Genomic DNA, 17,907 nt, shown 5'->3' on the forward strand with positions numbered 1-17,907 from the left:
TGTGGATCCTGAGAAACTTAACAGAAGACCATGGGGGAGGGGAAGAAAAAAAATGGTTAGAGAGGGAGGGAGGCAAAACATAAGAGACTCCTAAAAACTGAGAACAAACTGAGGGTTGATGGGGGTGGGAGGGAGGGGTGGGTGGGTGATGGATATTGAGGAGGGCACCTGTTGGGATGAGCACTGGGTGTTGTATGGAAACCAATTTGACAATAAATTTCATAAAAAAAAAAATCCTGGCTGAAGCTGCCACTATGCTAGTCAAAGCTAAGACTGGGAAGGGGAGAAGCATGAATGTGAGAATGATAGGCTAGAAAGCTCTGGCAAAGAAGTATCTTATGGTCTTAACATCTTCCTAAGTAGTTTTGTTACTTCTGTCCCCCCTTGATGATAAATAACTGTAAGTATTGAGCAAGGAACTTTCTAGCTGAGTTCTACTTTTAGGGTACCTCCATCACCTCAGAAATTGGGTTGGGTAGCAACTTTCCCTCTTTAAAGGCCATGTTCCTAGTTTTTTGCACCTTTCTGTTTTTTCATCTATGTCTTCTTTCATGACTATTTATTGAGGATTGAAATCTACCACAATTAGCTGATATAAGTGTATAAACTAATTAATCTAGCCTAAGGAGATATGAGAATACTATTGGTTGGATTGTTTGAAATTTCTCTTTATGTAGGACCCAAAAGGTCAGATCTCGTCAATCACTTGTGGTTTAATCTATGACTTTTACTTTAGGCAAATTACAGATTCTCCAGGTTCATTGTCTCACATTCATTTTTTGTTTATTCACTCATTTAGCAAACATTTATAGAGTGCTATATGATATTGAACTATTATACTGAGTTTTGGAGATGTGAAAATAAATAACACATGGTCCTATCATGGAAGTTATGATTAGAGGAGAACAGGCATTATAATAAAATGTTAAAATTGCTAAGATAGAAATAAAGAGATTGTGGTCATACATGCAGGGATGGGAATTGCGGAGTTACTCAGCAAAGGTTGTATAAACGGCACGAGTCAAGCAGCCTAGAGAGTGTGTTTTGTGTTACGGGCACGTACCATTAGTGGTTTGTCAAAGCAGTTCAAGAGCGTCACGTCCAGCATTTTTTTTTAATGGAATAATGCATCTCTCACAGTTATTTATTAACAGTAAGTTATTTAGTAAAACTTTCTGGTTTTAGTTTTATATGTGTATCTATATTGGTCATAATGTAAAATAAATTTCTTACTGTCAAATGACAGGATAGTTTGGCTTAGCTTAAAAAACACTGGACACTTATTTTTCTAGTTTTTTTTTTTTTTTTTTTTCTTGTGAGTTTTCTCTGAATCTCTTGCTTTGGTCACCTGGTTTTTTTCCTTGCCTTTTTTTTTTTTTTTTTTTTTTAATTTTTTTTTTTTCAACGTTTATTTATTTTTGGGACAGAGAGAGACAGAGCATGAATGGGCGAGGGGCAGAGAGAGAGGGAGACACAGAATCGGAAACAGGCTCCAGGCTCTGAGCCATCAGCTCAGAGCCCGACGTGGGGCTCGAACTCACTGACCGCGAGATCGTGACCTGGCTGAAGTCGGACGCTTAACCGACTGCACCACCCAGGCGCTCCTTACTTTTATTTTTTACCTCTACTCTCCACAGATTTTTATTCCTTTGGTCCTTGGAAAACAAAGGTCCTTTTATTATAAGACTTGGGTTACAAACTCAGGGCCTATAGAGATTAGGTGGAGATTGGAGCCAAATGGGGAATGCATACCTCAAATAAAAGAGCATGCATTGTGTTAGTTACATTCTTTGAAGACATAATGGTCTGGTGATCTTACAGTGTCTCTCCCAATATTGGAAATACATATTTTTAAGTGAGATCTCTAAATTTTAAAATATTGGTAGCTAATCCACAGTTGTTTTTTTTTTTAATTTTTTTTTAATGTTTATTTATTTTTGAGACAGAGAGAGACAGAGCATGAACAGGGGAGGGGCAGAGAGAGAAGGAGACACAATCTGAAACAGGCTCCAGGCTCTGAGCTGTCAGCACAGAGCCCGATGCGGGGCTTGAACTCACGGACCGTGAGATCATGACCTGAACCGAAGTCGGATGCTTAACCGACCAAGCCACCCAGGCGCCCCTAATCCACAGTTTTAAACACTGTAAGCCAATCAAAACATATCTGTATTTGGCCCAAGAGCCTCCGATTTACCACCTCTTTAGGCCAGTCCCCACATTCTTTCCTAATTGGAACAAGTTGCCTCAACAACATCTATCCAGCCAAAATATTTTTTTCCTAAGTTTGAAACTAGTGGGGTGATGCTTTAGGTGTGAGGACAAGTGAATATATTAACCTCACTCACTGCCCAAGTATACAGTTGTTGGATATAATATACTGGTTGCTGACTTCCTGTGGAACTGTGAGATTCAAGAATAGAATCTTCTTATTTGCTGTGGCGTTACAGGGATTTCTTTATGCTTAGGGTAAGCATTGCCCTAAAATTCGGTAAAGCAAAAAATAAAAAAATAAAATCACTTTTTAATAGTTAAGTCAACTGCTATTCTTTACTGGTTACCTTGAGTAAGTTACTGATCCTCTCTGAGTGGGCCTCCGGTTTCTCATTGTTCTGAGCCCTATTGCTTCATTAAGGTATTGTCAATAGAAGGCATTAAAAATTGCAAGGTGCTCTGCAAATGTTATAGACATAGCTGTTTTCATCGTAATTTCTCAGACATTTCAATTTATTAAATAATGTTTATTAACTTTTATTTCAAAGATCTTTAGTTGAACAGTCTTCTGTGGGATCCATCATATCTGCTAACCTCTTGAAACAGATCAATACACAGAAAAGTACTAATACTAGAGATGCAAATAAAGAAACAAAAGACCAGCTCATCATTGTGAGTAAATTTAAAAACTCCTCCTGTATGTGGCTCTCATGTAGAACATGAAGGCAGACATGTTGTCTTAGCAGAGTTAACATGGTTTATAGACATTCTGAGTTGTGTATATGCCAGCTTTGTTGTAGTGGTAGCATTTAAACTAGTCAAATAGATTTTCAAACTGATAGTGTTGGGCAATGTGTTATGAGATAGAATGGAAGTTAATAAGCCATGACAGTGAATATTCCTGCCTTTTCTATATTTATGAATTTATCTGTGCTTTTCTGAACTTTTATTATGTACTGTATTTATTTTTTATCAACTTTTGGGGCAAAGAATTTTAATATTCCTAATCACTTAAGGAAAAACACTATATAATGAATATACAAGTCCTGAGATTTTTGCCCTGCCTCTTTGAAACAAGGCTTTTTCAGGTCTCTTCACTTAAGAGCTTAATAATTATGCTCTATTGTTCATCTTAGCCATTATCTTTATGATTTTATTTGATTCCTTCTTAGAACTATGGGTCAAGCGAAAGAATCTTGATTTTTTTTTTTATACCATCAAAGAGACCATTTCACTTCTTGCATCAGTTTATTGCATTTTTAGGTCTGTTCTCATTCCATTTTGTTTAGGAGGTGGAGGGAGGGGACATAGTAACCAGACTTTCATTTAGTATTTCACTTGTGCCAGCATAAAAGAAAAATAGGGAGAAATTTGAATGAATGGTTACATGAACTAAATATAGAGCTATTTGTGATGTGTTTAGATGGACTTGTTCTTTTCCCAATTACAGGACGCAGGTCAGAAACATTTTGGAGCCACCATGTGTAAGTCCTGTGGCATGATCTACACCGCATCCAACCCTGAGGATGAAATGCAACATGTCCAGCATCACCACAGATTTCTGGAGGGGATCAAATATACAGTAAGTCAAAAACAGTCTTTCAATTTGTTCTAAAAGTAAAACTGCTTTAAAAGGTACATTTCTTTTGCTTAAATATTGGAAGATCTGTATCTTTAAATATCATCTACAGTTTTGTTGTCTTAATATTTGAGGCTGATGGTACTTAAAAGCTAACTTCAAAAAATTTTTCTTTTTTAACATTTATTTATGTTTGAAAAACAGAGTGTCAGCATGGGAGGGACAGAGAGAGAGAGGGAGACACAGAATCGAATCAGACTCCAGGCTCTGAGCTGTCAGCACGGAGCCCAACATGGGGCTTGAACCCATGAACTGCGAGATCATGACCTGAGCCAAAGTTAGATGTTTAACTGACTGAGCCACCCAGGCGCCCCAAAAGCTAACTTTTAATAAAAGTGCCATATCAGACTTTCTATCCTGATATAAGTGTTGTTCTAGGTTGAGTGAACACCCTTCATCCTTAATTCTAGCCTTTTGAGCGGAGCTGCACAATTAGGATATAAAACTCAAAGACTTGAGGAGACCCTACTTCCCCATACCTCCTCACGTTAGTAGGAGTATTCTTTGTAGATAGGGTTAGAAAAACCGCTTTTCTGTGATTTCTCCAGGCTTTTTCTTTTCTGAAAGGAGAGGTTCCACCTTTTCATCAAGCACCTTTCTAGTATAATGCATCCTGTTGTCCTTTATGTTCTACCAGTTATTCAAATGCATTTCTTTTTTTTTTCTATAATATTTTTAGTGTGGTTTATTAAACCTCTGCTTATCCTAGCCCTCTTCTACCTTCCCACTCCTAATAATTCATCATTTTTTCTCTATATTCTTATGAAGTCCTCTTAATTGACTTTCCATTATTTTATAGTAGATAATATAAATGTCTCCCAGCATGTAGGGTGTCAGTCAGTCTCTTGAGGACAGGTACTTTATTTCAGGCATCTTTTACTTCCCTTCCCACATTCCTTTAGTCAGATTTTGTCCTTTTTCGCATCATTCATTGTTCATCTTTTTGTCCTCTCTAGACCAAATTGTTTAATGGTTGTGTGTGTGTGTGTGTGTGTGTGTGTGTGTGTGTGTGTGTGTGTTTTCTCTCTCTTCAGATTAAACTGAGTTTTTTTTCTTTCGTCAGGGCTGGAAAAAAGAACGTATAGTAGCACAGTTTTGGGATGGGAAAATTTTGTTGGTCCTGCCACATGATCCGAGTTATGCTATCAGAAAGGTATGGAACATTAGTTTCTTAATCCTTCTTCTCCTACTCCCTCTCCTCTCACCAAGAATTCAACCCATGTTGAAGTGTAAAACCCCTTTGCTGATAGCTAATTCATTCTGGTGATTCTGGTTTTCATGTAGGCGTCAAATTCATAGTGGTTTATACAAAACTAAATTTAGAATTACAAGATGAAGTGACAGTCAAAGATTTAAGAGAAAAGATAAGGCTCTATTGCTTATCTTTTACCTTCGTCTTCACTTGTGAAAGATAAACTAAATTTTTCAGTATTGAGAAATTAATGACCCCAGAGTCTCTCTCTTATGTTGTTACTGCGTGTCTCATGGGCTGGATGTATTCAGTGCACATTGAATAAAGCTGAAATAAAATCTGTTTTGGCACTTCCCACCCCTTACTCCCCCTAGGCATCTGCATTTCTTTCTGCTGAAAGTGCTCTTTAAAATAGGATTTTCAAACTCTGTTTTCAAAGTGGCAGATACATGCATCAGTAGTAAAATAATTTTGGGGGTGTGCAAATTTAGGAAATAGAAGTAAAAGGTACACATTTTCTGTACATAAATGTATATATAGTTTCTGTTCTTTTTAAAACAAATTAATCTCTTTTGTTTTTTAACATCATTAGGTAGAAGATGTCCAGGAACTTGTTGATAACGAATTGGGCTTCCACCAAGTTGTTCCCAGATGTCCAAACAAAACCAAGACTCTTCTCTTCATATCTGATGAAAAGAGAGTAGTTGGGTGTTTAATTGCAGAGCCCATCAAACAGGTGTGGTATATGTCTTTTAAATTATTGGCATAATGTGTGAGCAAAATAAAGTAATTGGGTGAAGACTTCAATAAGCAGTTAAGAATGCTACCATTGATGGGGTGCCTGGGTGGCTCAGTTGGCTAAGTGTCCAACTCTTGGTTTTGGCTCGGGTCATGATCTCGTGGTTTGTGAGTTCAAGCCCCGCTCTGGGCTCTGCGCTGACAGTGTGGAGCCTGCTTGGGATTCTGTCTCTCCTCTCTCTGCCCCACCCCTGCTCATTCCCTCCCTCCCTCCCTCCCTCCTTCTTTCTCTCTCTCTCTCTCTCTCTCTCTCTCTCTCTTAAAATAAATACACTTAAAAAATAATAATAATAAAAAAATGCTACCATTGATGACATTTTCCCCTGCTAAAGTATCCTGGACCATATAGATAATTGAAGTCATTTATTTCTATTATATTTGGTATTTTGCCATATATAAAAAGCAGGATTAGTAAGTCTGTCCTGTGTTCATGTAGTCATTTCCATACCTGGACTAGTGATTTTAAATAAGCAAATCTGTAGAGCCCAGATATTGAGGATGTGGCTTAGTGCAGGTTAATATATTTGGCAAAATAATTATTGTCCCTTAATTAGAATCTATTTTAGGTACTAATGAGCAATGTTCTGGAAGAGGAGTTGGCAAACTTCAGCGCCTGGGCCATGTGTGGCCCACCACTTGTTTTATAAAGTTTCATTAGAACAGAGATATGCTAATTTATTTCCATATTATCTGGTTGTTTTTGTAACAGGTATAACAGATCACATGGCCCAGTGAACCTAAAATATTTATAACTTGGCCCTTTACAGAAAAAGGTTGCCAGCTTTTTTTTCTAGAATAGAGAGAGTTTTTGCCTTCAAGGAGCTTATAGTATAATCTTTAGCTAAGGAGAATTATAGTTCAGACGTGTTCTTTTTACCTGACTTTATAGGATCCCACACTTAGGTCTCCTTCCTTTTAAAAATATTTGATTTCTCAATACATCTCAAAATGATACTAGCATAAATTTTTTACCTTTGTGTAAGTGGTTCCCTTTCTCCCCTCATTTCTACTATCTTTATTACTCTTCCTTATTTTCTCTTTTTTCACCATATATACATATACATATACATACATATATACATATATATATATATATGTATACACGCACACACACACACACACACACACAATATAGTGTCCCTCGTGTGTTTATCAGAAGCTGGAGAGAAAAGCAGCTGGTTTGTATTAGTAGTCAATTTGGCCTTTTATTCTAAAGAAGTAGACTATTTATTTAGTGATAATAAGCAAATATAGCTAAATAACATATATTCTCTTCTACTTTTTCGTATTTCAAGAGCAGTGTTTTCTTGATGGTAGTTAAAACTTAAGTACCCACCTATCAGAGCAGCTATATTAAAAAATAGTGACAAGGCACCTGGGTGGCTCAGTCGGTTGAGTGTCTGACTCTTGATTTTGGCTCTTGTCACAATCTCAGGGTTATGGGATGGAGCCCCATATTGGACTCCACGCTGAGTGTGGAACCTGCTTAAGATTCTCTCTCTTCCTCTCTGTCTCTCAAAAAAAAGATAAAAAATAGTGACAATATCAAATGCTGGCAAGGCTGCAGGAAAAACTAGATCTTTTAGATATTGTTGGAGAGAACATAAAATGTTTGGACTACAAAATGTTTGACGGTTTCTTAAAAAACTAATCCTACATTTATATGACCTAGCAGTCCTACTTCTGGTTATCCCAGAGAAATTAAAACCTACTCTACACAAAAGCCCATTCCTGAAAGTTTATAGCAGCTTTTTTGGTAGTGGTCAAAGCCTAGAAACAAAGAAACTGTTCTTCAGTAGGTGAATGATCACTCAAACTGGTACATCCATTCAATGGAATATTAGTCAGCAATAAAAAGGAACAAACTGTTGATATATGCAACAACTTGGACAGACGTCAAGGGCATTGTGCTACTGAAACAAGCCAATCTCCAAAGACCACATGATGTATGCTGCCATTTATATGACATCCTCAAAATAACAGAATTATAGAGTTAGAGAATAGATTGAGGTTGCCAGAGCTTAGAGATGGTTGAGGGAAAAAGTGGACATTATTACACAGAGACAACAAGAGAAAGATCCTTGAGATGATCCAGTAGCTCTGTATGCTGGTTATGGATACAGATGTGATAAGTTGTTCCATGACATGGGAATATATGCAAACATTATACCTATGTTAAACCCTTGGTTTTGGTATTGTACTGCACCTATAGAATATATAATCATTGGAGGAAGCCAGATGAAGGATACATGGATCCTCTGTACTATTTTAAAGATCCTTAAATACCACCCAGATTTCATAGTTAATATGCAAAAATCTTTAGTGTTATCATTTTTTTTAGGATATCATAAATAAATGCAGTTTAGACTGGAGAGAATGGGAGAAGTTTATGTACTATACTAAAAGTAAGAGTCTGATTTTTATAATTTTTTAATCAATAGAAGAAGGAAGTTCCATAATGGTATGTAATCCACTGGAATATGGGAATATCTCAACACCAGTATTTTTTTAAGCATTGTGTGACCATATTTATTTATTTTCAGAGAAAGAGAGAGGGAGGGAGCTTGCACACGGGTGAGAGGCAGAGAGAGGGAGAGAGAGTCCCAAGCAGGTTCTGCCCTGACAGCACAAAGCCCAATGCGGGGCTTGATCTCATGACCTGAGCCAAAATCAAGAGTTGGATGCTTAACCGACTGAGCCACCCAGGTGCCCCCATGCATTGTGTGACTATAAGTGGATAAGAATCTAGGAAGTATGAGAATTTTAACATTTTTGGTGAAGGTAATAAGATTAATTTTAGATACTTAAGTCTTGTTTGAGGAATGTGAACTCAACTGTACTATTTTTTACAAAGAAATGTGAACTCAACTGTACTATTAGCTCTAGATGCGTCTGTATTATCATTGTAGGCCTTCCGTGTCCTGTCCGAACCAATGGGTCCAAGCTCTAAAGAATGTCATCGGGCTTGGCAATGTTCAGATGTACCAGAACCTGCAGTCTGTGGAATAAGTAGAATCTGGGTCTTTAGACTGAAACGAAGAAAGCGCATTGCAAGACGACTGGTGGATACTCTCAGGTAAGAAATAAAATAAAATAAAATGGATCTAGACCCAGATTGGCTTTCCCAGAACCTTTCCGGGTTTATGAGTCAAAGGGAACGATGTTATAAAGACACTTCTGTTTAAATACTGCCAAAGTCAGGTTAAGGCCAGCAATGGCACTGGAAAACAAACAAATACACTAGATGTACTCAGTTTAGGGCACAACATTCCAAATGTGAAACACTGTAGCCCAGTGCTTATTAAACCACCTGTGGTGAAAGACTAGTTTAATTGCAGAGCAACACTTTAATAAAATGAAAATGAATTGCTAGAAAATGAAATAGGAAAACAAAATAAAAAAATGAGACATACAAGTCCCCATTTTTATTAGATTCAGCAGATGTGAAATTTAACATTGCAATAAATATAATTTGTACAAACAAAATACAGGCTTAAAAAAACTACAGAAATTGTACATTCATTGTTCATTGACTACTGTGTGACTTGGTAATTGATGAAGACTTATAAATCTAACTAAATGTAACCCACAAAATGGGAGAAATTTATCTAATAAGAGTCCAGTATAACCAGTATATATAAAAGAACTCTTCCTATACAACAATAAAAAGACAAATGGCCCAATTAAAGATGGGCAAAGGATTCCAATACAGTTCTTTGAAATACACATGGCTGCCACCAAGGATTCGCAAACCAAAACCATAATGAGATACCACTTCATACTCACTAAACTGTTAATGATATGACTTACTTGCTTGTTAACATACCTGATCTAGGTTGGATGGATGAGTTTCGTTTCACAACACTTACTCTCTCGACCTGTATACTTAAGAGAACAGGTTGCAATCCAGGGACCATAGTTTCAGGAGTGATCTAGCCTTGTGAGTCCTGTACGCTTTTTAGGAAAGAACACCCAAGACCGCTGTGGGATCCAGTGTTGGGCCATAATCCTAGTCACCTGCACATACCTTATAAAGGGGAGTAGTGAGAATTAGTGTCTATAATGATTTTATTTGATAGTTAATTATGAAAATCTCTATTTTTTTGAATGTTTATTTTGAGAGAGAGAGAGAGAGAGAGAGCGTGCGCGCATGAGCGGGGGAGGGGCAAAGAGAGAGGGAGACACAGAATCGGAAGCAGGTTCCAGGCTCTGAATTGTCAGCACAGAGCCCGATGTGGGGGCTTAAACTTGTGAACTGCGAGATCTTGACCTGAGCCAAAGTCGGATGCTTAACCAACTGAGCCACGCAGGTGCCCCGAAGTACCTCTATTTTTTATATTTTATCTTAAATATTTTATACTAAGAGATACAAATTTGGCATGGGAAATACCAGTATCTAACCTAGTTCCACCAGGCAGTAGTCCAATGCTTCTCAAACTTGAAAGTGCATATGAATCACCTGAGGATCTTGTTAAAATGCAGGTGTGATTGAGTAGGTTGGAGTGGGGCCTGAGATTCTGCATTCCTGATATGCTCTCAGGTAGTGATGAGTGCAGATCATACGCTGGGTACTAAGGCAGTAAGTAGGTTATCTATAAGCAGAAGTTTCCCTTAAAGGAAAAATAAAAACACATGCATCTGAGAACGAACACATCTCTTCTCACATCTGTGAGTTGAAATACAGGTAACATAAGTGGCAGCTATCCTGTAGAGGGGCCTTAGGCTTCATTCTCTCTGGTTTGTACAGGCAACATATGTTTAAATCCTTACAAAGGTAGAATATCGCCCCTAGTTGTTTTACATAAGAAGCAACAGAGGCTCACCAGGGATTATTAGTACATGTTTACACAGGCTAGTGAAAGGACAGAGTTAGGACTCAAACCCACAGATCTCATGTTCTTTCTATAACTGATGTCACTTTATAAGTGAGACAGTAAGCTCTATTTAATCAAACCAGTATTTTGCTTTGACTTTGTGTGAAATTATATAGTATACCATATACTTAAATCTTAACTTCTAATTGAATCCAATCTTTAATTTTATATTTTTAAAATTTCAAACCTGTGGGGTGCCTGGGTGGCTCAGTTGGTTAAGTGTCCAACTTTGGCTCAGGTCATGACCTCACAGTAGATGAGTTCAAGGCCTGTGTTGGGCTCAGTGCTGACTGCTCGGAGCCTGGAGCCTGCTTCGGATTCTGTGTCTCCCTCTCCCTCTGCCCCTCCCTGCTTGTGTTCTGCCTCTCTCTCTCTCTCTCGTTCTCGCTCTCGCTCTCAAAAATAAATAAAACCTATAAAAAAGTGCAAGAATAGAAAAAGAAGCCCTTATTTACCTTTGCCCAAATTCATCAAGTTTTAACATTTACTTTCTTCTTGAATTATTTACAGGTAAGGTATGTATATTACGCCCCTTTAGTCCCTCGTACTTCAGCGTGTATTTCTTAAGTCCAAAGATCCTTCCTCATGTAAGCATACTTGAGTTATCAAATACCGGGTATTTAGTGTTGATGTAATGCTTTCCTCTACTGTATGGTCCATATATCAGTTTTGTCGTGTGTCTCCGTGTCCGTCATAGCATTTCTTTTTCCTGTGTAGATCACATTGCGTGTAGTTGTCTTAACTCTTTTGTCTTCATCTCCTTTCTTTCTCTTTCTCTCTCCCTCTCTCTCTGACCCTCCCGTATACTCTCTCTCTCAAAATAAATAAACCAAAAAAAAAGTGCTTAAAGAGATCAAAATTATATATTTGGACTGCTTTAAAATACGTATGCTAACGTTTAATCAGAATTTTAAATTAGTTCCATTGTTAAATTGTCTTTTCCTCTTTTTTAGGAATTGCTTCATGTTTGGCTGTTTTCTCAAGACTGATGAAATAGCATTTTCTGACCCAACACCAGATGGCAAGTTATTTGCAACCAAATACTGCAACACCCCTAATTTCCTTGTATATAATTTTAATAGTTAAAGCCAGTCTCTACGATAGAACAGTTACTGTGTGGACGATTTCAGACAGCCCCATATCCTATAATAGGAACTATTTAATAGATACCAAAATAAAAATACTAAGACACACATATATACACATAAACCTGTATTAGTTTTATTTCTTATGAATCAAAAAGTGAGGGATAAATTTGTTGAAAAGTATCTGGGGACTCAAAAAAAGGAAAAGTCTTTGGATAATATATACTGACTAGCATTGGAATCCTTAATTATGAAACTTGATAGCTCTAACTGGAAAATGACATGCCTCCTTCATCAAAACATTGACAAAGCAAGGTGGTTTCCACAGAAATGTGACCATTTCTCTCTTATGAAGCACACTTTTGCACAGGGATTACCTCATGCCCCATCAGAAGCAAATAAAATTTAAAGATAGGCAAATAATTTCCATGCCCAATCTTTAATGGTAATTCCCAAATTCTGTACACAAAATTTTTAGTTTATAGGTATTGGCTGTAGCAACTGAGTTTCAAAATATTTAGAAAGTGTTTCGAATTTTTAATTTGTAATAGGGCTTTCCCATCTTTATGGTAAATAAAGAATGAGCAAAATTTCCATATCCTTTGATGTAGAACAGAATTCTGTAGCTTAATGTTTTAATCTTTTTGCAAATCATATCAATCAAGACATACTTGTCATCAGATCCAATTAAAATTAACCGTAGTAATTGCACTATTGTCATTTCATTCATTTCAGTATGAAAATGCTAACTGTACTAATCTTTAGTACACTTGTTACTGGGGATTGATGTCATTAACACAATAGATGCCCATTTCGTTTAGATGATTCATATGGTTACATTTTTAATATTTTTGCATGTTTAAAATACATCTTGTTCTGAGACATCTGGCGAAGGTGGTGACAAAATGAATAGTAGTATAACTATTACTATTTTATAGTAATATAACTGAGGTTAGTAAATGAATATATCTAGGCCGGAGAACTCGTGATAACATTATGTAAGTACACCTCCATATGCACACATTTTTCTAGTATAATTCTTGGATACTTTCTTTGAAGAGCAAAGAATTACTCATATTGTTTTGATTCTAAAAATCACTTAACTGCTGTCTGGTGGTAAGATGCTAGGGAAGTAGTTTTCCAGGTTATAACTTGGTAGAATCTGTTCACGTGCATTCTTTTATTTGCCTGTAAGGTAACAACATGTTTCCAAAATTTAAAAGCCTGCATTCCAGAAAGAATATGGAAGTGTTAAGATGTAATTTTGCAAACATTTTAATGCTGTTTTCTGCACTGCTGTTTTTGTTTTAAATATTTTATTTAAAAATTTTTATTAACATTATTTTGCTTGCTCAGTGCTTTTGTGATGAATCAATTAAAATTCTTCTCAATATTCTCTTTGTCTATTTTTTTATACAACCAAATGTATTGATTTTCATTCTGTATTTTTGTGATTATAAAAACAGTACATGCTCCTTGATTCCAAAAACCAATCACTGAAAATATAGCCAACACAAAAACCTGCACACTGGATGTTTATAGCAGCTTTATTCATAATTGCCAAAACTTGGAGGCAACCAAGGTGTCAGCCACAAAAAGGCACATAGGAAACTTAATATTACTGAGTGAAAGAAGCCAATGTGAAAAGGCTGCAGACTGTATGATTCCCACTGTATGATAATCTGGAAAAGACAAAACTGGAGACCGTGAGAAGCTCAGGAGTTCGAGGGGAGTGGAGGATAACTAGGTGGGGCACGGGACTTTGAGGGCAGGGAAAGTACTGTGCAGGATACTGTAACAAGTCCATCTCTAACGTTGTCCAAACCCATAGAACGGACAACACCAAGAGTAAAAAACTCGATTTGTCAACGTAGGTTCATCAGTTGCAACAAGTGTCCCTAGTGGTGGGATGTTGGTAGTGGGGGGCCATGCATGTGAGGGGCAAAGGGTTTGTGTGGTAAATCTCTGCTTCCTCTGATTTTGCTGTGAACTTAAAATTGCTCTAAAAAAAAATTAAAAGCTTCAAAAAACAAAAAAAAAACAAGGAAAGCCTGATAAATTATCATAGCCACAGAGACACGACAGCTAAATGTAACGCAGGGTCCCGGCACAGAAGGGCAAAATAAATCTGAATCAAGTATACCTTCGTGTGTCAGTATTGGCTCATTGGGATGTTAATTGTGACAAGTATACTAATGTAAGACGTGGGTAATAGGGGAGGCTAGGTGTAGGGTATATGGGAATTCTCTTTGCGGTTTTCCTGTAAAGCTAAAATGGACATCTCCATTATCAACGCCTTCATAATTACTACCCAGGTCAAAAAAGTAAAACACTGCCAGCTGCCCAGAGTCCTCCTCACATTCTCTTTAATCATCATTTTCCCCAAATATAACTACCTTTTGTATTTAAAAGTTTCGTCTGGTTTTGAGCTTAATATAAATTGAATATGTTGTCAAGATGCATCCATGTTATTCTGTCTAGTTGACACCCATTTTCATGGTTGTATATTCCATTAAAAGAATATACCATAATTTATTGGGATGGCTGAGTGGCTCAGTCGGTTGAGCGTCCGACTTTGGCTCAGGTTGTGATCTCGCGGTCCTTGAGTTCGAGCCCCACATCAGGCTCTGTGCTGACAGCTCAGAGCCTGGAGCCTGCTTCAGGTTCTGTGTCTCCCTCTCCCTCTGCTCCTCCTCCACTCATGCTCTTTTTCAAAAATGAATGTTTAAAAAAATACCATAATTTATACTACTGTTGATAAGCATTGCTACTTTTGCCATTATATGCTACCTTTGTGATAAACTGCGTCCAACGTATGGGTCTCTTTCTGCCTGTTTATTCCCTCTAGCCTCGCTGGTCATCCTTACACTAGTACCACATTGTGTTATCAGATTCCTGAAGTTGGTATTGTAAATTCTTCCACCTTTTTTCTCTCCGGGAGTATTTTGTCTATTCTTGATCCTTTGCATTTGCATGTACAGTTTACAATCGGTTTAAGATCCTCAAAAAGCCATCACCAATTCAAAAAAAAAATCTGTTGGGATTTTACTGGAATTGCATCACATCTACAGATCCGTTTGGGAGGACTGAATGTAAAAGATATATTTTTCTGGTGTATTTCCCCATTTAGTTTCTCAGCAATTTGGAGTTTTCAGTGTAGTTATGTAATTTTTTAGGATTTACTCTTAAAGCATTTGATACTTTCTTTGAAACCACTGGAAATAAGATTGTTAAAGTTTCATTTGCTGATAAAACACAACAGACTTCCATATTGATCTTCGGTTCAGCAGCCTTTCTAAATTTATTTAATTCTAAAGATTCATTTGCAGATTATTTTTGGATTTTCAGGTTGTTGGGGTTTTTTTTTTTTTTTTAAGTTTATTTTGAGAGCTTGCACGCATGTGCGAGCGAGGGGGTGGGGGTGGGGAGAATCCCAAGCAGGCACCACACCCAATGCAGAGCCAGACACGGGGCTTGATCCCAAGAACCGTGAGATCATGACCTGAGCTGAAATCAAGAGTCAGATGCTTAACTGACGTGAGCCAGTCAGGTGCCCCTGGGTTTTCAGTTTTGAAGTAATGTCTCATTTCATTTTTCATGAAAATACCATTTTCATGAAATACCATAGACTGGGTGGCTTAACAATTTAGCTCTCTGGTTGGTTCCCGAGTCCAGTTAAGTCCAATTTCAAGGCACTGGCAGATCCAGGACCTGGTGAGGGCCCGCTTCCTGCCTTGCTTGCGGTGTCCTTGCTGTATCCTCACAAGGCAGCGCTCCTCTCTCTGTCAGGGATACTAATCCCTCTCCTGAGGGCTCCGCCTTCATAATCACCCCCCAAAGGCGCCCCCTCCCATCACATTAGGGATTAGGCTTCAACATGAATTTCAGAGGGACAAACTTTCTAATCCATAGCAACTATAAAATGTTTACCATAGCTTGTTAGATACACACTCTTATGTTAAGGAAGCTCCTCTCTATTCCTAGGTTTCTAAGAGGCATTTGTTTTTCTAAGAGGCTTTTAAACATTTAACGCTGGATTTTATCAAAATTTTTCTTTGGAGGTAACTGATTTTTCTTCATTGGGTGAATATGGTGATTGCATTGTTCTTAAGTCAACCTAGTCTTGCTGAAATAATCTCAACTTGGCCCTGAGGTTTTTATGTTACTGGCTTTGGTTTACTACTATTTTGTTTAGGATTTTCGTCATCTGTTCATGAGAGCAATTGGGTATCTATAGGAGATGCACTGTTTCCTTTTTTCATTTATGATGCTTTTTTTTTTTCTTTTACTCTCTAGATGACTCTTGCTAAGGCTTATTAGGCTTATAAATTTTATTCGTATTTTCAAAAACAACTTTTGGCATTGTTGATCCTATCCATTATAGATTTCTCCATTTTCTATGGTAGGTTTTGTCTTTAAATTTACACTTCTTTCTTTCTTTCTTTTGGAAGGGAGTTTTACTTTTTCTTATATTCTTAGCTCACCAATTTTTCAGGTTTCAATAGCATTTAAGACCATATATCTCGGGGCACCTGGGTGGCTCAGTCAGTTAAGCATCTCTTGATTTTGGCTCAGGTCATGATATAATCCATGGGATCAAGCTCCGCATCAGGTTCCTTGCTGGGTGTGGAGCCTGCTTGGAATTCTCTCTCTGCCTCTCCCTGCTCATGCTGTCTCTCTCAATACACTTTAAAAACAAAAAAGACCATAAATCTCTATAATCACAATTTCAGCTGTATCCCACAAGTTTATATATATATATATATATATATTTTTTTTTTTTTTTTTTTTTTTTTTGCTTTTTTTGAGAGCACATGCACACAGGGCAGAGGGAAAGGGAGAGAGAGAATCCCAAGCAGGCTTCACACCCAGAGCAGATCCAAACTCGGGGCTCAATCTCACAACTGTGAGATCATAACCTGAGACAAAATCAAGAGTCAGACACTAAATGGACTGAGCCACATAGACACCCCTATATATAGTATTTTATTTATAAATCTCTAATTTCAATCAGCAAATTGTCGATTAAAGTAGGAACCAGGAGGCAATAAATAATCCTCAACATTTCCTGAGCAGCTACTTATCCCCATTTTCTTTTTGAGAGAGAGAGCGCAAGCACAAGCACAAGCAGGGGAGAAACAGACAGGGAGACAGAATCCAAAGCAGGCTCCAGGCTTCAAGCTGGCAGTGCAGAACCCAACACGGGGCTTGAACCCATGAACTGTGAGATCATGACCCGAGCTGAAGTCGGACGCTTAACCGACTGAGCCACCCAGGCGCCCCTGTCTCCATTTTCTAGAGATGTAAATAGGCTCTTGGAGGCCTTACACTGATAGCAAAGGGAGATTTTCTAGGAAGTGAGAAAGCTACTTGAGAGGAGCCTGTTTATTTGCTAACTATAATTAATTACAATTAATACAGCAAAAAGATTAGTCCCACTGTATCCTCAAACCAGTCACATTACTTTTCTGAGAATGAGGCAAATGGCCAAAAGGAAGGCAACATCTGAGACTTAAAGAACAAGTTCCAGAATAAGAATAAAAAATGTTCTTACAGTTGGTAGCAAATTTTCTGCAACTCCGTGTTGAGGACTTCAAGGCTCTATTCAGACACAAGATGGAAAGCATGCGGGATCATTTTGCAGTGCCTGCCATCGACAAGCCCGGTCAATGTGCGGTCCTTGGGCATTAGTTTGTTCCCATTTAGATATTCCAACTGTAGGAAGTGGACACAAATTTCTCAGGGATAAAAAGTATCCCTGAGCTGTAATTCAGGAGAATGGACCAAGAGAGACACTGCCTTCTGAGCTTAGCAGACCTATTAAGAATGAAATCACATATAAGTCAAAGTGAGGGTAACTAAATATCAGGGTGCAAAACTGTTCAGATTTTTCTAGAAGTCAGTTTTCAGTTTTTTTTTTTTTTAAGTTTATTTCTTTGAGAGAGCCGGTGTGAGGTGGGGAGGGTCAGAGAGATTGGGAGAGAGAATCCCAAACAGGCTCCCTGCTGTCAGTGCAGAGCCTGACTTGGGACTCGAGCTCATGAACCGAGAGATCATGACTTGAGCCAAAACCAAGAGTTGGCTGCTTAACTGACTGAGCCACCCAGG

General features: G+C 37.8%; 1 protein-coding gene across 2 annotated transcripts in view; it reads left to right on the forward strand.

The window, feature by feature from the left end:
- Positions 1–13,192, forward strand: part of ESCO2 (establishment of sister chromatid cohesion N-acetyltransferase 2) — a 29,571-nt gene extending 16,379 nt beyond the window's left edge. For both annotated transcript variants that reach the window (XM_047857555.1, XM_047857556.1), the window contains exons 6-11: positions 2,760–2,883; positions 3,662–3,793; positions 4,914–5,003; positions 5,635–5,778; positions 8,750–8,916; positions 11,668–13,192. In XM_047857555.1, coding sequence (XP_047713511.1) covers positions 2,760–2,883; positions 3,662–3,793; positions 4,914–5,003; positions 5,635–5,778; positions 8,750–8,916; positions 11,668–11,800 — 790 coding nt within the window. In that variant the 3' untranslated portion in view covers positions 11,801–13,192. The remainder of the gene's footprint in view (positions 1–2,759; positions 2,884–3,661; positions 3,794–4,913; positions 5,004–5,634; positions 5,779–8,749; positions 8,917–11,667) is intronic.
- The last annotated feature ends 4,715 nt before the right edge of the window (positions 13,193–17,907 follow it).

Source organism: Prionailurus viverrinus, chromosome B1 (genome assembly GCF_022837055.1).
Source record: "Prionailurus viverrinus isolate Anna chromosome B1, UM_Priviv_1.0, whole genome shotgun sequence".
Lineage (NCBI taxonomy): Eukaryota > Metazoa > Chordata > Mammalia > Carnivora > Felidae > Prionailurus > Prionailurus viverrinus.